The sequence below is a fragment of the Gymnodraco acuticeps genome, unplaced genomic scaffold, assembly GCF_902827175.1.
Source record: "Gymnodraco acuticeps unplaced genomic scaffold, fGymAcu1.1, whole genome shotgun sequence".
Taxonomy (NCBI): Eukaryota; Metazoa; Chordata; class Actinopteri; order Perciformes; family Bathydraconidae; genus Gymnodraco; species Gymnodraco acuticeps.
The window spans coordinates 763,233-787,803 of record NW_022991575.1 but is presented as its reverse complement, the minus strand read 5'-3'; the positions used below and the strand labels follow the sequence as shown (position 1 = coordinate 787,803).

The following is a 24,571-nucleotide window of genomic DNA, read 5'->3' as shown; positions in this document are numbered from 1 at the left end:
ATTGGTGTAATTGTTGAATATTTGCTTTCAATTATTTCAGGGTATACGCAGGAATCCTGAAGTCAAGTTGAATACCTTTTTAAGACCCTTTTCATACATTTTATAAGATGGAGCTTTATTGTCTCTCTTAGGAGAAATTTGTCTTGGGCATCGAGATAATAAACATAAAACATTCAGGTCAATCAGTCATAGATACAGAACAGAGATCACATATCACATGGCAAAGAAACAAACAAGAAACATACAGGTACAGCACTTTCCTTATTGCACATACATGAATCAAATATTGCGCTTTTAATTTTAAGACCTCATCGCCACTTGGAGTTTTAACCGGTTACATTGGCGACACACTTTACCTCACATTGACTATACAGTATTGATTGTCCTTCCTCCTTATCTTCCAACCATTTGGACGCAGACTTGCATTTCCCCAAAACGATGTTGTTTAACAACCGGCGTAAACGGACCTCCCCGCTATCAAGCAGTGAGCGTGCGATGTCCTGTTCAGATGACGTCCAATCCAACGGGATGCCATAAATAAACTACACAGAATCACACTACACACCTACGCCATGATGACATTCAGGCAGACTGTAGAATACAACCTCTTTGGACCATTGATATACTTATTGAAAACAAGCTACAAAATGTAATACCTTGGAAAATGCCGTTTAATACTTTTTAATAGCCTTAATTTTCGCTAAATTGATTTATCAACTTTTAATACTTTTTAAGACCCCGCGGACCCCCTGTATTTGCCCTAGACTTCTGCTTTCAGACGGAGTTATTTATGAAGTTATTACCAGAACTAATAATAATCCTATGCAGAGCCAAAAATAATATAATATAATACATGATTTAATATATATTATATATGTATATAGAGAAGCTAAAAGTGTGCAAAGCTGTCATCAAGGCAAAAGGGGGCTCATTTGAAGAATCTAAAATATAAATCATATTCTGGATCTTTTAACACTTTTTTGTTTACTAGATAATTCCATGTGTTCTTTTATAGTTTTGATGTCTTTAGTATTAATCTACAATGTAGAAAATTATTAAAATAAATAAAAAAACCTTCGAATGAGAAGGTGTGTCCAAACTTTTGACTGGTACTGTATATTTATATAGTTACAACCGGCCCTTTGAGTGTAACCATAATGCTGATGTGCCCCACGATGAAATTGAGTTTGACACCCCTGATCTAGGTGGACTGTATTGATTCACCATATTTTAAAAGCACATCATTTTTGTTTGTGAAATGTTAATCTGTAAGTGAAACTTGGTAGATGTATGTGACATCTTTAAATACTCAGCCCTGTACTTGGATATTTTCCTCATCTAAAGAAAAGGGAAGGTGTCACAGCTGTTGCTCTGTTCTCCACCCTGGTCATGTGACCCAGGAGGTGATGTCATTGCAGCATTCATTCAGCTGGATTGTGCTCCAACTTCCAGCCTGCTCCTTCCTCCGTCACAGTATCAGCTGCACAAAGACCAAACCGTGTCTGACAAAAAAACAGCGAGTTGAAACTCCACCAGCACCAACTGTTGAAAAGGGTCTTAGAGTCAGAACAAAGCCCATATTGTTCCCATGTCCCACTAGATGACATCATCCTTACACTGAGGCAGTGAGGAAGGAAAACTGGTGTCTGCAAAGCCTTGGGTTGTGTGTCGGGACCGTCGGGACTCAATAGGGTTGTATAGGAGATCTGAGAGGTTGTTCCTCTTTCTGTTGGACATTTATAAGCCAAAGGAGTTACATCCTAATGACTATTTTCAATCACAGACTACAGATCAACATTCAGACTTTGTATTTGGACATCTTGACATACTGTCTTAATGGAGTGCCATCAAAGTTTGTTAAGATATTCATGGTGCCCAGAGGATGAACTATGATTACTTTAATAATCAAATTTAAGTTTTCTCTATCACGTCCAGCAGGTCATAGAGACCTTTCATATTAGTATGTAGTGTCTCTCCAGTGACATGCCTCCATGCTTTAATGATCATAAAGCTCTTTATTTTTCTCATACTGCCTGTGCTGCAGCACCTCTTTACACCCTCTGTCTGAAACCAGAGCCCAGTCTGCTCTGATTGGTTAGCTGGTCAACACTACACTCAGAGAGGTCCCGTCCCTTAGCCTATCACGTACAATGTGTTGGAGCGCTTGCCAATAGAAGCTCAAGTGTTACATAGTGATGTCACTTTGTTATGGAAGTAAACAAAGGAGTCCAATGGAGGCATTTCAGGCAGGGTGGGACTGTGGGAATGTTTGGACCACACTAACCAACTACAGGAAAGGGAAAACCTAAAAAGCACAATAGTGCCTTTTTAAAGAGGAAAAACATGAATGAAATACAATAGTACGGGGGAAAAAGAGGGAGACATTTTTCTTCAGTAAATGATGTTTTTATTGGTCTTCACCACACTTTTTCCCTTTTCAACAATAAATCAGTTTTTCTATTTAATTTTTTTTAAGCATTTAAAGATAAAGATAATATTGCACTTAAAACAAGAGATGAAGCAGAAAGGAGAAAAATAAACGATCACGATGCTTTCTTTTCTGCACAGCCAGGGTTACATGTGCCTCCTTAGTTCCACACAGCTTAACTTCTTTAATATACATCTTTTAAAATAGCATTTCTATGGTAAGTCGCATTTTTTCATCAGCTATTACATTACAGGAGAACTCAAAAGTTACACATGCACGTACAAGCAGGGCTCACTGAAATCCAAGTCTTTATGATGATTTGTTTCACGGCAAACAAGTTTGAATGCCCACAGATATTTATATTTTCTTATTTTTTGTTGCACGATACGAAAATGCAGCTGTGAGTGTTTTTTAAGCATTGTCTGGAAAAAGGTGTGAGTAATAGGAAATCCTTTATAGGTATAAATGTATTGATATGAGTGTCTGGCAGTTTGGGTTTTGAGTGTCTGCTCATATGAGTAGTGTTCGTTTGTTATTATTAACCTTTACAGTGATGCAGTATTAAACAGGAATGCATTGACCCTCTTTTATCAAAGACGCTGTTAATGGACCTTTTTAAATCAGCACTGAGTATTTCTTATTTTATCATTTAGGACAGAAAATCATAATGTGTGTCATCTAAATAAACAGGTTTTTGCCCTACACAAAGTCCAGATGTATTACAGGCTACAACAGTTCGGTTGTTGCCGCCCGGCGTGAGCGATGAGTCAGATGTACCACATGATGCACAGTAACCAAGGCAGCCAGGAGATCAAAGTCCTCCACGGAGAACGTAAAGGTAAATCTGCATCTTCACATTCAAATCGACTGGAGCCGCTGAGGTCCGGCAGGCCCCCTGCTTGTTTAAGAGCTATCGCCTTTATGTACATGCTTCTGTGTCCATGCACCGAGGGGATAAAATATCATACAGGGGAATATCTGATCTGTAATGTGGATCATAAAAGAGCAACCCTGGTGATGCGTGTTGGTCCTTGAGTTTTGTTGGGTAGTTAAGATTTGTTAAAAAATACTTAAAACCTATCAAAATTTAAAATCATCAATATCAAATAAAAGCACCTATATTTATATATATAATAAGTTAATTAAGTGTAACTTAAAAACATCCACTGATTTGCCACCGGAAGAACAACAAATCACTAGTTAAATGTTGACAATTTTATTTTCTTAAAAAGTAATTTAGCAAACTTTTCTACGATAATTAAAAGTAACCAGAAAAAAACTAAAACTGCCAATTTTTTCTTTGCAAATGCTGTTATGTGTTGCTTAATTTAAGATTGCTTAAAGTTTTGCACACTGGTTACTGGTTGTGCTTTTTCGAGTGGCAGCTCCAGGAAATCTAAAACGCACCGTGGCGGTGATCTTAAAAGTGCCATTTTATGCTCAATATGTACAACTCTTGACCTTGTTTTGTGCAATGATGTTCTCACCGACAACAGAGGAGACCAGCTAAATTTATACGACGAAAAACCACATTTCATTTCCCCTTTCCAGCAAAGCAGGACAGAAAGGCACATGTGGGTGACAGTCCAACCTCTAACTATCAAGCAAACCGACCACCTTTGTTCACCAGGCAAACACAATCTCTCCTCGCAACCACATGTTCCTAATGTTGTAGTGGAATACATTCTACGTTATTTAACACAGCTTTAAAGATCTTTGAGGCGCAGCAACAGATACTGTATAAGGTTTGTCAACCTTCCTCTAAGCTTGAGCACTGTTTTATATGTTAAGAGATAAACGGGCAGAATCCAAAACTCAGGATGATGAATTTGTACTCGTTTCACCGCATCTGCCTTCAGTTCTCCTCATGATCCTCTGCAACAACGTGTTAACTGGAAATACACTGAAAGAATACACCAAAGACTACGGAAACAATTATAGAGAGAAATGTTTTTCTCCAGATCTAGCGTAACAAATAACAGCCACCGAGAAAATCGTACTTTAAAGATTGATTTTCACTTTGAGTTTACCGTAGAAATATCACTACAAGACAGATTTTTTAATATACTTTTTCCTACGCTACGGCTAATATGCTCAAAAGACAGATTGAACGTGTTCTATCGCACTATGTCAGGAGGCACAAAGTTCAACACTGGGACTGCCATTGTTTTAGAAGAAAGTTGAACGGGAATATAGAATAAAGTTAGGGAAAGCTAATCACAAGTAGCCTGTAATAATGACTTTCGATTCAATTGATCACATTGAGAAAGGATCGACGTTTTGTCCACGATGCACTCGATTTTGTTGCTGGCTTTTAAGGTGTGTAAACTTGTGCTTTCGTTTAGGCCAATTAGAAGACAAGCAACCGATTGTTAATTTACGTTGTTTCCTATATGATTTTCTTTTTACAATACAATGGGCATTTTTTCTGAGCCAATAAAGACGTCATTGTCTCACAGGGTTTGGTAAAAAGATATGTAAAGGAACAGAAAAAAACTCTCCCATTCATAGGCCTGAGAAATAATAATATTGTAGTGGAGGACACAGTCAGAAAACTACCTTTGTAATACAAATGCTGATAGCCACAACAAGCTTATAAATAAATACAAATCTAGAAAAACATAGACAGTTATCCAGGTCTGTTTCTGCTTTTGGTTAAGTGCCCAAAGCAGAGGCAGAGTTGCATATCAGGCTATAGAGAAGAGCAATTAAAACCAGATCTACACTGGGGAGGCCAGGAGGAGGGAGAGGGGGAAACGAGGGTCTTAAAACTCGATCTTGCAGGCGGGGAAAGACTCGTCCTGCATAACAACGGTGCTGCTGGAGGCCAGGACCATGATGTTGAGTTCCTGCTGCCTCTCATGAGTCTGCTGGTACCAGTCACGGGTCACCTCTGTGTCATGGGTGGGGATCAGCGTGACCTGAGCGATAAGACAAGAGACCAGGAAATATCATGACTCACTCGGTAGAGAGGATAACAGCATGATTTATCATGGTGTATAGAAAATCAAGAGCTAGTATACAACAATCAAATATTTCAGGATAATTAGTTTCATAGAATGTGTGGAGAAATCGGCTGTAAATGAGAGCCCTTTTAACTTAAAGGCTTAAAGACAGAGTATGATTGTTCACTCTTCTATCTACATCCTCAGGGAAATATTATGCTTTCGCACACTTAGTTTTTACTTTGCCGTCGAGGGGAGGGACTCGGAATCAATCCAAGATTCATTGGGTGCGCTGCACACACATCTCCCTTTTTTACTATACATGACCAGCATTTTGTTGGAAATGTATCTGTCTTGGCCTTTTAAAGAGTGCAATTGCTTAAGGTGTATGTGTATTGTGGCCTACAGGGACAACATCTTTAAATATGCCAAATTATTGTCAGCATCAAGCTGAGTATGGCGTCAAAAATATTACCTGGAGGTTTGAACCCCACTGAGCTTTGCCATCAAGCAGTGCATCGAGGACTCCCCGGCTTGGTTCACCACTTGCTGTATCGTTCCCGCTGACCACATAGTACGCAGAGCGAATGCGTTTGAAAAACTCTTGGTCCACATTCTTGGCACTGCAGTGGTTTGGAATGTAGGCCAAGTCCACATAAATAGGAAGGCCAGAAGCAGCTGCAGAGCCGGACTTCTGAGAGCCTGAGTGAAATAACAAAAAATTGCTGTCAATGTGCAAAAAACATTTAACTTACTAAATCTGAAAGCTTTCACATTTTTTTCATAATTTGCCCACCTGAACTGCTCTTGACACCGTTAGTCAGGCTCTTGCCAGGGTTGTAGCTCGACCTGGAGAGGTCATCCTCTTTGGAGCCCTGTCCGTCAGACAGACGGGACATACGTGAGCTTTTGTCTGACTCCTTCTTCTTCAGTGAGGCGGTACGAGGGGATGCCGTCTGTTTGACTGGCATGGGAGACTTCTTGCGCCTGGCCGGGGATGCTGACTTGGTTTTACCCGAAGTCTTTTTCAAGCTCTTGACTTTTGGCTCTTTTTTAACCAAGCCATAATCCAAAGTGTCAGGATCAACCATGCAAACGTCTGGACGTGGGGGGTGAGGGCATGGGTCCATGACGGGAGCAGGAGGAGGGTCAGTCCTCCTAGAGGAATGATGGCTGCCCCCTCCTGTGGCCGATAATTTATCAACAGGCATATAGTCTGCATCTTCATCAGAGTCCATGTTCCCTCACCGGCGACTGTGGGGTATTCCTCAGTGCCCGGAGGCCCATCAGAGTCTGACTGAGAGGCTGAAGACTCGCTGACAGAGGTTGGTGGTGTGTCCTCTGTGGCCAGACCCAGCCCTGCTGACATGCCACCAGCTTGGTGCAGGGAGCTGCTCTCCCTGCTGTGTGACGGCTGTTTGTGAGCCCGACTCTTGACCGACAAATCATTCTCATCGGCCTCCTGCGATTGGTCACTTCTGCGGCCATGCTCCTCATCATCCTCATCGCTGGATACGTGACGCATGCATGGGTTGATGAAGGAAGGTGAGAGGTCATGTTTTGCCTGCCTGTACTCGGAGGAAGAATATCCGGGGGAGCTGCGGCTGGTATAGGAGGAGGTGGCTCCCATGGGCACATCGCCAGCAAGGTCCTCATCGCTGTCCTCATCGTCGTCATCCTGGCCTCCTCGGCTGCACTCTTCAGCGTAGAACGGAGAGTGAAACGGCTGATCAGTTGAAGAGAGTGACAGTGGGCGAACAGGGTGCTCTGGCTCCATCTCACACTCCTCTTCAAACTCATCTTCATCACGGTAATGGGGAGGGGAGTCTCCGGGCACCATTCCCATCTGGGGCTGTGACATCTCCCACTCAAAAGAGCTCTTGTAAGCTGCAGCTCCAACTTTGGGTTCCACCTTAGCAGATCCTGAAGATGCACCACTGGATTCCGCTCCAGCAGGTAGGGTGGTGCTCAAGCTGACCTCTGTGGGTCCGTTTGTTGTGTCTGGCTTGCTGACTTGGAAGGGTGAGGGCATGTAGGACCCAAGAACCTCAGGGATTGCACCAGCTGTCTTTTCACTTGCAGCTGAAAGAACAGGCTTGTCTGTAAATGAGAGGCCACCAGCCGGGCCACTAGAAGGTGACTTTCGAGTCATCTCGCGCATGTACGCGTCCTCATCTTCTTCTTCTTCTTCACTGCTGTCCGTCTCCTCAAAGTAATGCTTGCCTTCTATGTCTGGACGTGGTGAGGAAGTGACACCAAAAAGAGCAGCACTGGCTGCCTCTTTGTCCTTTGATAGCTCTGCAGGTTGAGCAAACGGTCCTGCAGAGGCCTTGAACCCAACAGCTGTGTCTGGCTTCGACCCTTGAGACCATTCCGGCTTATAGAAACAGTCAGATTGAGGCCCTTGTCCATAACGCCACCTAAAGAAGCGGTATGCTCCTTCTTGTCCCCTGCAAAAGCAGTGGACGAATGTGAGGGGAAAGATTTGACCTCCTCAAATGGGCTGCGAGGTGAGAAACGGGTGGACTCAGCCGTGGTTGTAGCTGTGATGTGTCTTTCAGAAACTTCTAGATAGTCGTCTTTAGCACCAGTGGAGCCAGACAATGGAGAATCCATGGCAAGTGAGTGTTCATCTTTAAAAGAGGAGTACTCAAAAAGAGGCTCGGCAGGAGTCTCCAGCTCCTCTCCGAACTGGCGGCTGGTGGAAAGGGAGCCTGAGGTGGAGGAGGAGTAGCTGTAGGCCGAAGAAGAAGAGTACCCAGGGCCAGTTGTGTACTGGAAGTTTGAGTCCAGTGATTTCTTGCTCAGAAGGTCTGGTGTTTTCTGTTTCTCAAAATCGGGATCAGCCCTGTCACTCTGGTAATAAATGTCCTCTGCTGATTTCAACGTGAGATCCTCTTTACCTTTGTCTGTGTGACTTGATAAAAATGAGTCTTTCTCAACTTTTCCATATGAGTACTCAAACCCTGAGGAGGAGCCAGAGAAACCTGTAGCTCCTAAATCCATTGGCTTTCCACTGGATGAGGAGTCAATCTGAGCCTCGTGTTCAGCCTTCTTAATTGAAGGGGGGCTGCTCGGCTTCCCCTGGCTGTTATAACCGTACCCAGCCATAGAAACCATAAATTCAGGCCTATTTGAGCCAAACATTTCACTGACTGGACTCTTTACCTCATTTTCAGTCTTCCCCTGGCTGTTATAACCGTACCCCGCCATAGAAACCATAAATTCAGGCCTATTTGAGCCAAACATTTCACTGACTGGACTCTTTACCTCATTTTCAGTCTTCCCCTGGCTGTTATAACCGTACCCCGCCATAGAAACCATACATTCAGGCCTATTTGAGCCAAACATTTCACTGACTGGACTCTTTACCTCCTTTTCAGACCTCTCTTTGGCACCTTTCTCCATATCAGAATCGACAGCACATTCGTCTTCGTCCTCCTCGTCCTCTTCGTCTTCGTCTTCCTCGTCGTATTCATCTGCAACTTCATCATCATCATAGTCCTCCTCATCCCTTGCAGTTATTTTTCGCATATCAATCTCCAAGCCTGCTCCTTTCTCACCGTAACCTGTGGCGGCAGGTTTGTCAGTTTCAAACGCTGTCCTTGAGGAGTACGTCTGGGGCTTTGTGCCGTCAGTCTGGCTTTTAAAAGAGGCGTCTTTTTCTGATGATAGAGAAGTGGACGAGGCCTCGGGTCTATCAGCCACTGAAGGGAATCGGCTTCCTGTGTTGTATTCAAAGGTCGCCTTTCCTTTTACCTCTTCAAATGGAGGTTTAGCAGAAGTACTCTTGGAGTCGAGCCACGAAGGGGAGGAATCCTTTCCCCAAGAATCGGTGAATCCCCCCTTCTCTGACATCTTGTCCGTAGGTGATGGCGCTTGGGGTTTATTGGCATCTATTTCACTCTGTGCCGTGTCCTTGTCAACTTTATCTAAGGAATCCTGGTTATATGAATCAGAGTCCACTGAGCCGTAAATGTCACCGTAAGAGAATGTTTTGCCATGCACATAGGGCGTGTCCTGTCTTATATATATTGCCTTTTCTTTGCTCTCCTTCTCTGGAAAGTTGGAGAGACTGAAATGAACATTTTTCTCAGAATCTTTAGAATCAGTTTTCTCTGTACCTTCATTTTTTAAGTCTACTTTGCTTTGATCTGCTGGTAAGGGCTTATTTGGTCCTATCCTACTTGGGATATCATCATCATTGTCATCCTCACCTTCATCAGAGTACATCACTTGAGGTTTGGGTTTCACCTCTGTGCTGAATGCCACCTGTGTCTTGTCCGACGTCTTGACTTCAGTTTCTGTCTTTGCAGATTTTGCCTCAGAGGCGAAGTCGTCGTCCAAGAAGCACCCTTCTTTTGCCTCCATAATCTTGGCCTTAACAGCGGGCTGTAGATTATTTTTGGCGAAAAAGTCATCTTCCTCCTCATTGTCTTCAGGTGATTCTTCAGAATCTTCAGACTCTTCAGATGCTGACACTGTCTTGTCACCAGCTGAGATAATGGGTGATTTCTGGGTGTCAGTTTTAACATATTTTTCTTGTGTCTTAAAAGATTTATCTTCGGTCGGAGAGTAGCCACTGCTTGTAGGCACAGACTGTGTGGGTGAAGCCAGCTTCATGGTAGAGTCATCTGGACTCAAACATCTTTCCTCACTCTCCTGCCTGGAGTGGGACTCTAAATCTAACCTAGGGGAGAAAGATAGAGGAGGTGAAACAGGCTTAATATCTTCCCCAGTCTTAAATCCTTTAGAAAGGGACTGGTCATCTTTCACAGCCTGTGTGGTAGAGTACTGCATGGTAAAGAAGGGAGGGGGAGGAGGAGAAAAAGTGGCAGAGGGAGATTTCTCCTTCTCCTGGAGCATCTTGAAAGCTGCATGTTCATAGCCCTCTTGCAGTTTACCCAAAGGGATGTCAACGTTTGGAGTCTGGTCCTCATCCTCGTCCTCCTCATCATCTTCCTCTTCATGGACTGATTTGATCTTCGCATCAGTTTCCATTTCAGGAATGTTGGGCTGGTATTCATCAGAGGAAGGAGACTTAAAGCACTTGTCGTCCTCCAGAGAGGAGGTGGGTGAGATGGTTCCTGCTGAGTGGAGATAATCTTTGCCATGGGCGGCCTCAGCGCGTGAGGGGATACTGTTCATTGTGTCCAGCAGGAGAGAGTTCCTCCCAGCCTCCTCGTTCTGAGGTGCTGTCACAGAGGCTATCGACTGGTCCTCAGCTACGGACGTAGCAAAGGATGACAATTTGTCATATTCTGTGATGGATGTTGCAGAGGAGATGTGCTCTTCTTCTGCAAGAGGAGCAGCAATGATGGCAGGGTAAGGTGCAAGCTCATGCTCGTGACCACCCAGGAAGGCTTTAGGTTTGACATCAGACAGGGCGGAGAACTTCATCTCTTTCATACCATGCATGGAGTCAAAGGTACCAGGGACGTCAGGGACAGAGACGTCATAGGACCCCACATCATAACGCAGCTGTGGGATCCTATCATCTGGTTCTTCATGAATCTCCTCATCAGAGATGGTCTGTTCAGTTTCGGAGTAGCCGGGGATGGTCTCGTCTTGGATTAAGGAGAATTGCTCCGAGACGGAGGCTGTTACTTGTCCACATAGGGCTGTGGTTGATAAAGGTTTTGTCTCAGTTGGCTTGGTGTCCCAATCCTTGACAGATTTTTCCTTTTTCGCCTCTTCTGTTTTATATTTGAGGACCTCATCATCTTCTGTTCCTTCAAGGTCAGCTTTTTCAATGACATCACCCTCCTCCTCTGAGCTGTCACTCTTCTTTGATCTGTCTCTTGAGCTGTCATATTCGTCATATTTCCCAATTTGGTCCTCTTCAAACTTCTTGGCATACCCACTGCCTGCTTCCTTCTTCTCAGTCGCTTTAATCTGTACTGATGTGTCCTTGTCCTTGTTGTCTTCATCTTTTTTGACAGGGGATTTGGGTGAAGCAGATTTGATCTCAGTGGCTTGGGATGTGACTTTATCTTCAGTAAAAACTAAGGAAGGAACTTTAGTATCTCCGTACAATGAGTGCCCAAACATCACATCATTCTGGATCGGCTCAGACTTGACTTTGGACCGCTCTTCCTTTTTCAGAGCCTCAAAGTCCTCAGTGAGGTCCTCTGGGGAAGACACAATAGATCTGTCAGCCAAAGCTGCTGCTGCGATCTCGTCAGGAATGTTTTTTGGGACTGGCTTTTTCTCATTAGCTTTCTCTTTAACTGCTTTATTTTTGTCTGTCTTTGGCTTAACCTGAGTCTTCGCCTTATGCAGAGTTTTTCTCACTTCAGGGGTGAGTGGCTTTAGGTCAGGTTTAGTGATTTTTCTCAGCTCTGGTTTACTTGGATCCTTCTTTTTGTCTTCCTTGAATTTGCTTTCTTTTTTGACTTCCTTTTTATTTTCATCTTTCTTTACTTCACGTTTCTCCTTCTTAACTTCCTTTTTCTCTTTGTCTTTCTTTTCATCCATCTTGGAAGCTTTCTCGTTCTTTGACGTTTTTTCCTTTGATACTTTCTTTTTCTCCAAGTTGCCTGCAACAGGAGCAAACTCACTGTTTTTCTGTTGTTTGGTGGCTTTTAGACTTGGACTTTTGGGTTTCTTCTCTTCTGTCTTTTCCACTTTATTCTCTGTATTAATGTCACTCTTGGACTCTCCCTCCTGCCCACTGGCTTCTTTCTTTGTGGTTTTAGAGTGTGGTTTCGGTGAAGACTTGAGACTTTCCTTGCTGTCAGTTCTTGATCTCATTTTGGTCTGCTTGATGATAGGAGGAGGTGCACCTGATGATATATCTTTTTGGGTAGCTACTGGGTATCGCAGGAAGTCCAGGTGTTTCAGTTTTTCAAGGCCTTCAAAGATTTTATTCTGTGGTGCATTTCCAGGGAAGAGCACCCTGACTATCTTTTCTGTTGGACGGTGAGGAATCCAAACAATGAGAGCGGTAACTGATGTCAAATACGGGACAGATATTTCTCCTTCTTTTCCATTGGCCATCGTAATCCCTGTCTTGGCTTTGCTGTTTCCAGCCCATTTCTGCATTAGAAACTGCATCTCTTTGCTCTCTTTAACAGGGTTTAAGACATACAAGTCTAACTTTCCAACACCAAGTTTATGGAATAGTGTGATGGGTTCAAGGGTGTTGCTGACTACCCTGTGAAGAGGCTCTGGCGTGATACCAAGCTTGTTGAGGTATTGCAATGTAAGAGATGCTTCCTCAATGCTTCGCTTCACTCTCAGCGTGGACTCAGGCATCCGAAGCTTCTCTGGGACATTAAAAAACACAATCCCCAAGTCGGGAGAGATAAGGTTCTTCATAAATTCACCATTGCTGCTGGAGCCAGATCCCTGGTTACGCTGCTCTTCTTGTTCTGCAATCTTTCTCTGGAACAACCCATTGATGCCAGGGAGGTTGTCTGCACCGATGTGGGTAAGCAGAACAGAGTCAATCCTGTCGAGGTGGCGAACCAGCTTCCAGAAGCAAGACTTTCGATCTGACCCACCATCCACCAGGATGTTAAATCCGTTGACCGCAAACAGAGCAGAGTCTCCCCTGCCTCCAGGGAAGATGTAGCAGCAGGGTTTAGAAAGCTTCAGAAAACCTCCTGAGGTCGGGGGCTCCAGAAGGTCAAAGGATGATGGAACATCCACTGTCTCTGAGACATACTCGGTGAACTCTGTGACTCCGTCCATGTCGGGGAGGTTAGGTTCAGGGTTGAGGCGGTATTCCAAAATATTTTGAAGTGACTGCTGCTCCTGGCTTTGGCCCAGGGAGCTCCAGCCCCCGTCTCCCTGACAGGAAACAGTAAGCCTGGACGGCTGCTCTGAAGAGGCCTTGGACAGAAGTTCAGTTACCTGGGAACACAGTAAAAAACAAACTAAAATAACACTTTCGATGTACGTTTTATAAGTGTGTATTCAGAGACTGTACAAAAAAGGATTTGGAGATAAAAGCACACTGGTCTTACTTGAGGGTTGGAGATTATGTCAGAGAAGTTCTGCCAGGTGAAGGCTCCACTTTGCAGTAAGATGTCACCTCCCTGCTCAGAGCTCTGGCCGCACAGTATCAGCAACTTATTCCCAGCAAAGTCGGTGATCAGTGATCGAATCTGGGTAAAGTACAGAATAACCAACTCACAATCAACATGAATGCTTTGTAGTATTTAAACCTTCTTTAAGACACCAACATCAGACCCAAAAGTAATTTTAGTACCATTGAGTTTGACAGTTTGATGCCATCCTTGTCCTTACTATGCAAGGACAAGTACTCAAAGTGGTTACCTGTTATAAATACCTAGGTATCTGGCTTGATGATTGTCTTACTTTTAAACTTCAGGTCATTAATCTGCTTAAAAAGCTGAGCGTTAGGCTAGGTTTCTTTTTCAGAAACAAGTCCTGTTTCTCTTTTGAAGCCAGGAAAAGGCTAGTCACCGTGACCTTTTTACCTGTGCTGGACTATGGTGATTTGATCTATATGAATGCACCTGCCCATTGCCTGGAAAAATTAGATGCCGCCTATCACAGTGCACTGAGATTTGTTACTAACTGTAAAGCACTTACTCATCACTGTACCCTGTATGCCAAGGCAGGTCTGCCTTCACTAACTGTACGGAGGCTCAGTCATTGGTACATGTTCATTTACAAAGCCATGTTGGGTAAACTACCTTTTTATATCTGCTCTCTGATCTCTCGACGAATTGAAAGTACATATTGCCTGAGATCTCATGATGTTGTTTTATTAAATGTGCCAAGTGCTAGGACTGTCTTAGGGAAGAAAGCTTTTAGTTGTGCAGCGCCACTAAATTGGAACAGTCTGCAAACATGTTTAAAACTGAGCACTTTGGTTCCCCTGCATCATTTTAAAACTCAGCTGGGTGACATGCTGTTTGATACTCATAGTACCTGTCTCTGTAAATAGAGTTTGTAAACTGTACATTATGTTGTATGTCATCCTTATTGTTGTTCTGTTGTTTTTATGTTACATATGTAACTAATGTCCTGCAGGTCACCCTTGAAAAAGAGATCTTTTGATCTCAAGGGGCTTCACCTGGTTAAATAAAGGCTACAATCCATGCAACATCGAGCCAGTGAGAGATAAAATACTTAAGAATGATGAATGGAAAGCGAAAGTTAAAGACTTCAAATCAAAGTGTATAAGTCAATACAATAAAAACATATTTAAATGATGCAGTCTAAAGTATTGCTCCCAAGACGTTTTAGTTTTAATCACTACCTCTTGCCTCCATCAAAATAGAGTGGAAAAGGAAATATTTTCTTGTAATTTTAGCTAGCAAAAGGCTGTTTCACAAATCATTGGTTCTCGTCAAGAAGCTGAAGATCCTGAAACAAAAAAATAAAGCTGAAATGCAGAAGTAAAATACAGTGCAAAGTGCAGTATGATTGTAAACAAACAGGTTTTCTTTCTAGGGATATCATCAGGTGTATAACAAATATATAGTTTAAATGATGTAGGTTCAAACTTTTCCTATATCATACTACACTAGACAAAAATAATAATGAAAACAACAAGGTTCAAAAGTTCTAGATTTTTTTCTTCACCAGCAGTCAAATGCTATGCTAACATTTGACTCATTTTCACACATGACAGTCAGATCTGAGACATCTGAGTGGGTTTATTTATAACACAAAGCAGTATGTGAGAATCACACTTTGTGTGTTTTTCTGTTGATCACAAGCAGTAGAGACATGGACCTCCCATTTAAGCTGAGTCTTGAACAGCAGGAGCTGCTAGGTTCTTGGTGAGTGAAACCAAGTTCAATCAAGACTTTTTAGATTCAGAGAGTCTGCTCATCAACACCATGCTGTGCGTTGTCTGTGTTCTCCAGGTGTGACTTACCTCTGAGGCAGCAGTCTCCTCTGATGGGTTCACCAGCACTACTGTCTCGAGGACGTCACTCTGATACTGGAGAATCCGCTGGCCTGCGGTAAACACAGTAAAAGAAAAAAACGTAAGACTATACCAAGGCCAAATAATGATTGATGAGTAACAGAGGCCTCCTTCTGACTGGGCATGACAGGGAGAGACCAGGAGGAAAAATGGTTATTACAACAACAACAAAAAAAGATTAAAAAAATAAATAAATCATCATTTGAAAAATTATTGGGGGGGGGCCCGACTTGTTTTTTTCTCCAAAGGGGGGGCCTGACAGAAAAAGTTTGAGAACCACTGGTCTAAGGAATGATTAAGTGAATGAGAAGTTATGTTGGCATGTCTGACTCATTGAAAGCTCAAATTAGAAGGAAAAACAATGTTTCCCATAATAAAAACATCCTATGACCACTTTAATTTAATGACAATACAACACCCTATCTTCAAGCATCTGTCACACTGCAGAAGTGTCCTCAACCCCGTCTCCTCTTTTGCTAACTAGCCATCTCCTTTCTCCACTGAACCTAACTAAAGCCCCCTAGACAAGTTTAATCCTGAAGCTATTTTCATACACAATCACAACAATAACGCAACAAAATAAATCCCTCAGCCATAATCCTCATTTGCTGTTGCTATGGGGATGCTTCTATGGCTATTGCTGCTAGCTGAGTTACACTGACCCAGTCCTGGCTGAGGGAGACGCATTGCAGCATTTCTGTGAGAGGGAGGGGAGGCTCGTACTGCATGAGAGTATGCACGCAGCATCACATAGTATGAGAGGTGAAGGCGAGGGCCAAAGCGTAGCAGCAGCCGCATTATAAGCATGCAGGGGCTTCATCAGGGGATCTATTTTTAGCATGAAAGATGTTCTCTTCCTCCGCCTCAAAAATGTGAAGGAGCTGTCACATGGTGTTTGTGTCTCTTTCCCCTGCTGGAAGAGGAGGCAAGGGCAATGAGGGGTGGAACAATTAATTCAGGAAATGACATCTCTTTTTTGTTCTGGGGTTATGTGTTAGGTCAGGGAAGCTTACATTCATAAACAGGTTGCAGGTACATAACACACTGGCAGCAGTGTCACTTTGCAATGTACCAGTTTTACAAGCATCCTGCGGAACGAATCAGAATTATGAGCTAATTTGTGAAACAGCCAACGCTAGATCAGCAGCTGGGTAAACTCACTGGGGCCCAGTTTATGGATGCTGTTGTTTTACTGTCACATTTACCACTGAAATATGTTCACAATCTGAGTATGTTCAGCTGCTGATCAAACAAGCAGAGTCGGACTGGTGGTTTCGGGTTGTTTCTTTTAAATCTGAACCCTGGAGACTGTTTATGTAAAAATAACAACAGGCAGTTACTCTATGCAGCATGAATATTGCACTCTGAACCCTTAAATGGTTTACGTTTCCTGAGGGATACAGTCATTTCACAGGATGTGTCCATGTGTGAAATGGGTGTTATAACAATGTCTTTGCTCTGTAATATGGATGAGATATTGGTGTAACATGGGTCTAATAACACTCTTATAACTTGTGCCGATAGAAAAAACAATGCCAATATTGACATTCAGGGTTTTTTTCTTCTTCTTCTTAATATGTTGAGGAAGACTGGTTGCTCATTAGTGGGATTCTGAACTATGCACATGCTTTATTGATGTGAATGTAAAAGACCAGCATTCATGTGAACTATGTTAAATATTAAACATTCACAATCCACATGTCGGCCCTACATTTGTGAGTTTTTTTTATGTCCTTACCATAGTTACCAGCTATGCTCTCAGGTGCCAGCTGATTGGCTCTCTATAATTGCTGACACAGGTGCATTCAATCCCAGTCAGCAAACATGCATGTGGAAGAAAATGTTCACACTGTGGCTGTCTCATGAATATTACTGGCAACATTAGAGGGAGCAACAATTTTGTTTATTAAAAAGTTGCCGAGTCTGTAAACACCCCAATTCTGAGGTTGGATCATATCAATTGTACGGAAGAGGATTAGGTCCACATGTGAATTTTCTTTTTATGAGATCTGAACAAAAGTTCTGAGATTAAAGTCAGAATACTTATTTCATCTAAAAAGAAAATGCATGTGAACCTAATCCTTTTCTGTGATATTGAAATAAAAATAGACTACTACCTAAATGTTGGACACAAAGTGTTTTCGGGGATTAATTGCATTGTTTGACTGCCAGAGGGCTATTTTAAACATTTACTAGGAGCATCAAAATATTCTTTATAAAGCAGGGCTACATCTGACAACCTTATTTCAAGGAGGGCTGAGTGCCCTCACGGAGGAGCTTCACATTAACCGTATTTATTGTTGTCTTATCTCTTTTAGTGCCTTTAACCGTTATGACATCAAATTAACTGGAGCACCGACAGCAGACAGAAAGACATCTGAAAGACTAAGTGCTGCTGGAAAGGAGACATGACGACCTTCACATCGCACTACAAGAAAGGAGAGCAGGTATTAACCTCTTTCGGTTAGACTCACTGTTCACCACGAGAGTCATAAAAGAAATCAAGTTAAAAAATAATTTCATTAAGTAAATGTCATGAATGGGAAAAACAGTACTTGTGTCAATCCAGTCATGATATGGGTTTGACCTATCGGTACACACCCATTGTCAGTGTTATCAGTGGTTATCGTGGCCATTGTAATGTGTCAAGCAGGACATACTACTCCTAATACATTGTGAAAAGGAAACTTAAAAATAAACATGGCAGATGCAAATATATGACAAAGTATAAGCATAATTCTGCTGATGAAGGCACACTTCAAATCCCTGGAAAAAGCTAGAAAGTGGCTTTTGAGTTTGGATTTTCTTTTTTAAAGAGATTCTATATAGCTACAGTCCAGTATGTTAGCTGGCATCTATACAGCCGTACGCCTGAAGCTGTTGAGTCCAAACTTTTCACTTCCATCATATCATCCACAGGCAAAACTGACCAGTCATTATCCAGTTGTTATAAAGGGAACAGTACAGGTTTTATACACCACTATAATCTCATGCCTGCTGTGCTTGAGTCACTTTATCCCTCGGAGCCAACAGGGCTGACAGAGTGTCACAGTTTTACTAGTATCCATCCTCCTCCAGTTAATCTTCCATTATTAGTCTGTTGTATTCAGCTAGATGAAGCATGAGCCACAGAAGCCCAGACTACATTTGTTTCCATGATAACAGTCTGAATGATGTGTGGGCACATGAGTGGTTTTACAGGAGATTGTCCTTGGAAAGCTTGAAATAGGAATGAGCAGAGCGAGGCGGTTAATAAGCTTCTCAGACATGCACAGCGTTCATATCAGTTGGCTGAAGTGTTTTGTCACAATGCAGAGATGCAGCAAGGAATTATGGGTCATGTGCACAGGAGGCACCGGAGGCCCCCTTTTCACCTCATCTACACACAAACATGACTATCTTATTAAAAGCTCATTCATTGACACACCAGGGTTCTTCTTCATCAGCAGAATATTGCTTATACTTGTTCATGTATATGGATCTGACATGCAAGCTCAATGGTTAATACAACTTGAATCAGTTACAATTGAGATGAAGACCTTGAAGGATTTCTAATGAAGTAAAATGCTTTCTCCAAAGAGGATAATGACTTATTTATCTCTATTATGATTTATTCTCTCATACTTATTAGAAAATATCTAATAATTACAAAACGTTCTGTGTCTTTTCAATCATTTATTTTGATTTCAACATTTGGAATGTTCACCGTTTAGTTTAGGAAATGTTTAATGTTCAATTTTCCATTTCTCTTCATGAAAAAGATTGTGTATTCGATCATAGAATGTACTTTTGCCTCAACTTAGAAAAGCTAAAAATAAGTCCTTGAACTGCTGTGAAAGAAGTATTGTAAATCAAAATGAAAAATGTTTTTAAATCTAGATTTACCATTACAATTTGACAACGCCATGACATGATCAAGAGCCTCAGAAGAGCTACTAAATTGACCTTGTGGTTGATTTGGAAACCTTTGAGACTTTCAGTGTCTTATATATATACACTGAACAAAAATATAAACGCAACACTTTTGTTTTTGCTCCCATTTTTCATGAGATGAACTCAAAGATCTAAAACATTTTCTATATACACAAAATAACCATTTCTCTCAAATATTGTTCACAAATCTGAAAAAATCTGTGATAGTGAGCACTTCTCCTTTGCCGAGATAATCCATCCCACCTCACAGGTGTGGCATATCAAGATGCTGATTAGACAGCATGATTATTGCACAGATGTGCCTTAGGCTGGCCACAATAAAAGGCCACTCTGAAACGTGCATTTTTGCTTTATTGGGGGGGTCCGAAAACCAGTCAGTATCTGGTGTGATGGGTAGGGTTAGGGTAATGTTGTGAATCGAGTGGCCTGTGTTCGTTGTGCATAACATACGCCTGCTCATACCATAACCCCACCACCACCATGGGCCACTCCATTCACAACATTACCCTAACCCTAACCCTCACACCAGATACTGACTGGTTTTCGGACCCCCCCAATAAAGCAAAAATGCACGTTTCAGAGTGGCCTTTTATTGTGGCCAGCCTAAGGCACACCTGTGCAATAATCATGAACAATATTTGAGAGAAATGGTTATTTTGTGTACATAGAAAAATGTTTAGATCTTTGAGTTCATCTCATGAAAAATGGGAGCAAAAACAAAAGTGTTGCGTTTATATTTTTGTTCAGTGTATATGGCCGCACACAATCTGGTACATATGTTTTGTTTCACCGAGCTTTACAAAGTAAGATGGTGCAGAAGAAAAGCTTCCCTCTCTGAAAATCAAAGTGAGATGTCTGAGAGTGAGTGGGAGTTTCATAGCATTAAGGAATTAATGAAAAGCACAGTGAGCCCACACACTCGTGCCTCTGGTGCATGATGGGAAGCGGTGTGCAGCCGGCTGCGACACATTCTCTGCCCATTCACTGCCACAGCTTCATACTGGCACGCTACCTGAGGTCCAGAGAGATGTCAGAGGTGTGTTTGTGGATGTTTGTGTAGTAAAGTAGACCATGTCCCATATATGTCACTCTGTATGACTCCACATCCTCTTATTGTTTACTCACAGAGTAAAAAAAATATGTCCGGTGGTGGTTTTCAGCATTTGGTTTTCAGCATTCAGCATGCTCATATATTATATACAGTCAGACAGAGGAAGCGCTGACTCTGGACACATTCAGACATATTCTCCATCTGCCTCCATTTAAAGGTGGGGTAGGTAATTCACTTCAGAAACACTTTTTGTTATATTCCATGGAATGCTCTTAACATCCCGATAGCAATACATTAAATGCCTTGACAATAAATACATAAAATCTGTGGAAGCCGTAGTACTGTAAAAAGCACGACCCGGCTAAAATAATTGGATGGCCTACCTGCCTGTCTGTGCACAAACTTATCTCGTGCCCTCATTGGTCATGTGCGCGTTCATGTGTGTTGGAGGAGGGGCTCTGTAAGGAAGTCTGAAGGAAGGGGCAGATTTTTTTCAGCTGTGTATTTTCAATTTCTAGCGCACTCGAGCTGGTTTCTCCATTCTTACCTACCCTACCTTTAACAATGTACTGATATTGTAAGATATCTCAAATAAATAACTTTTACACAACACAACTCTTTTAACCTTATATAAAAAGTAAGGGATGATTTCAAAAACTCACCTGTTGTAGTCAAATTGAGTCAAGCTATTAAAACCTTTTTTGTCCTCAGAAGCTCACAAGAACAAACTACTAAGGGGCTGTTTCTGTGTTACGGCAGGTTGCTGCTTGTCCGGTTTCCAGCTGGCATCAGGTTTATTATAAGTTATTTTATATTAAATGGCAGAATGGTCAATTATATCTTTCCTTTTATGACACAGCAGTAAGATGGCCTCCTTATGACTGGTCTGACTCATCCAGAGGGCTATTAGTCAAAGCAGGGAATGTGAATATAATGAGCTAGGTAATTGGCACTCTTTGGCCGTACTGTAATTATTGCTAACGAGTGATTATTATAAAATGAAGGTTGTAAACATAATTTAGGAGAAACTTTGTCTATAAATGCTTAAATTCACACGTTAGCCACGCTACCAACGTATAGCTCTGTGGATTATTAGTTAGTTGTAGCCTATAGTATCTCAACAACTATTGGATAGATTGCGATAAACATGTTTCCCTCATGAAGACGCTACTGATTTTGGCAACCCTCTGACCTTATGCAGCGTCACCAACTGTTAAAAATGTTGACCTGTCCAACTCTTAATAGTATATCTTTAATGGTAATCAGTTGTTTTGTAGGCCAATAGCTGTCATTTGACACGCATGCTAACTATCCGATTAGCATTCTACACTCGATTCCAATATCCAAGTTATCTTTTGGAAAATTGGTGGCAGCAGAAGTAGCTTTATAGTCCACACAAGTCAAGATGATATTGTGAACATGTCGGAAAACTGTTTTCTACCTACACATTTTGACCTGTGTTTTTCACCACTTGATCTCTGTCAAGTTATTCAGTTTTTAATGTCCCTAACATCTGAGAAACACATCTGTCTCTTAAGATACCAACTGATCTGCTCACAAGCTACATGCTAATTGTGTCTGTCTGCTAAGCTGTATAATTCATCAAAAATCTCTTACGGTTTGTCTCCGTTAGTTTTTACATGACATGCAGTTACTGTACTTGATTCAATGTTAATATAACAAGACACTACAGCCATGATAGGTGCTTTAGATTAATGTAGTGGTCTGCATGCTAATACGCATACAATGGCAATGCTAACACGCTGAGCAGGTGTCATGTTTACCGTCTGACTTTAGAGTATTAGCAAGCAAAGCATTACCTATAATGTTATTTGTTTAGCAAGTATTTAGCCTTAAAAAAGACATCTCACTTAAAGGCACATATGTCAAGCTCATGGTAGCACTAGAGGTAATGTCAAGTGGGATTTCATCCTTTTGAAAACAAAAATGCCTTGCAAAATGTGTCGCAAGCTGTTGAGATATTCCGGTCTGGACCAACGCCTGTGTTATTGGAGGTTTACAGATAAGTTCAATGTTACAGTTTTGTGATGCTTCATCGCTTCCAGATCGGAAACACCAACTTTGTATTACTGAAGCAGAAGTAAGGTTTGCCTTAGGGGCCACAGACCGTATGGGGTAACATGATGTATGTAGGTTAATCACTGTTTACTGTCCTGGTTCATCAATGAACACCTCACCCATCAGACTTAAGCTAGCTCAGTGCGCTGAAGCTACTGTGAAATGAAACGTAAAAAAAGAATCATGACTCCAAGCAACAGTAACCGAGTTAAGGATAAAACAAGGCAGTGTACATTTCCTTAGAGGAACATCACTGTGGCATGCAGGTGATTTGTACCTGCTGCTTTCCCCCTCAGATGTATTGACACTGATGCAGCTCTCAGGGTGAGCCTTAGGGAAATTACCATAAAGGCTGAATAAGAGCCTGTGAAACTAACTGAATCAAAAACAGTAAAGACATACTGTACCACATCTAATGTAGGTGGACATATTCATAGATATAGGAAGATGTTGAGTAGTTGTAGTGTTGCTGAAGATCTTATGTACGTCATTATTTCCACGCGGTTTCACACTTACTCCTCGAAAGACGTCATAACTGGTTTAAGTGTTGATTGGTTTTCTTCAGACAAGCTGCTGTAATCCCATCAGAGTATTTTAATATATGTATCAGTGTAGAAATGTGGGCTCAGTGAAATCAAGCAGACAGACATAGATATTTCTGACACAGACATGGATCTCTCCTAGTTGAATCATCCTCACAATAAATGAGCAACTCCTTAATGTTCGTATAACAGCACAAACCTAATGCCTTTTTAGGGTCGTTGTGGACATCTACAGCTCAGTCGTTGGTAGCTATATTAATTGTTCTTAATGTTTCATGTCCCGTAATTAGATAACTGACAGAATGTGTTCTGTTTTTGTCAGTTACACAAAGTGTGATTTTTAGTCTTTTTCAACATTTCTTCTAGTTCTGTTTGCTGAATGACTTGAAAAACATAACTTCTGGTGAAAGATGCCTGATTTGATGTGTTGGAGTCAGTGGTTTGGACCAGTTTTCCCCATCAATACGCAATTAATACTATGGTGAGTATTTTTGAGTAGACTTATTTGCAGTAAATCAAATCCAATCACTGAGCTTATTTTTTCCTGTTAGCGTTCCATGATTTATTAGCTAACTCACTTCTGGATTTTGAATCAATGTGGATACATAAAGCAATTATATTGTGGTGTTTCTAATAGTGACTCAATAATTACACACTACTCATATAGAATTCATGTAATGGCCATTAGGGTTCAAGGCTCATTTCTGTGCTATTAAATGTTCCAAACTGACCAAAGAAAATGAAAATAGTTAATATGTAAAGAGGATTGCATGTACTCTAATTTAATGTATGGAGACAACCCTGTGTGATCCTTTAATAATGCTCTACTTGAATGAACTATTTTATTCAAAGTTTAACCTATGTCTCTTTGTTCGGATAATATCACTAGTAGGGCCCATGCTCTCATTCTGTATTCACAATACTGAAGGATCATTTAGAAGAGAACTACTTGAACACAAACATGTCTAATTAAATTAGTTTTAATGCCGTGTTTTGTTAGAAGGGTGCACTCCATTAAAAAGTGTGTGTGGTGGGGGGGGGTACAGCTCCAGTGTGAACAGATACAGATCAGACTGTAATTACAGCTCACAGCAGGCACAACCCAGAGCTGGTCTCTGTGAAAGCTACTTTCACCCCAAATCTGCTGTAATAAAGAGCATACAGGCCAGTGAGACACCATATGCTATGCTGTTTCTTGCACTATCAATTGCTGCAAAAATAAACCTTGCCTCAGGTAACCAAGAAACTGATTTTATTAGCGGCAGCAAAAATCAATTAGCACCGCCAACACTGAATGTTAAATATCGTTGCACATAATTGTACTGTTAGTTGCCGGGCTATATGCAGCTTCACACAGCAAGGGCTGGTGTTTCTCTATACTCGTCTTATTGTTCCTAAATCCCATGATGACCAAATAAAAAACATGTTGGTCTTTATAAGCAACTGGTTTACAAGCCAATCACCAATATGCTGTATATACAGTAACAGCGGAGTGAGTCTTCACTGGCTTTAGGACATGATTTGATAACGATTCTCGAAGCATCTCGAGATATAACATCCAATTTTCCATATTTCTGAACATGACCACTTTTTTCATCAATGAATGCAACTGTTGCTACAGGAAATTAACTATAAGACATTTTATGACTCTGTTGTGGCATCAGCCATTTTCTATGGTGTGGC

At 41.6% G+C, this 24,571-nt stretch overlaps 1 protein-coding gene across 1 annotated transcript in view; it reads right to left on the bottom strand.

Annotated features, from left to right (window-relative positions):
• Positions 1-2,384: 2,384 nt before the first annotated feature.
• The window catches only part of map1aa (microtubule-associated protein 1Aa), a 56,638-nt gene continuing 34,451 nt past the window's right edge, over positions 2,385-24,571 (bottom strand). The window contains 7 exon segments of the mRNA XM_034197512.1: positions 2,385-5,349; positions 5,849-6,075; positions 6,170-6,619; positions 6,622-7,779; positions 7,782-13,230; positions 13,344-13,484; positions 15,233-15,315. Coding sequence (XP_034053403.1) covers positions 5,194-5,349; positions 5,849-6,075; positions 6,170-6,619; positions 6,622-7,779; positions 7,782-13,230; positions 13,344-13,484; positions 15,233-15,315 — 7,664 coding nt within the window. The 3' untranslated portion in view covers positions 2,385-5,193.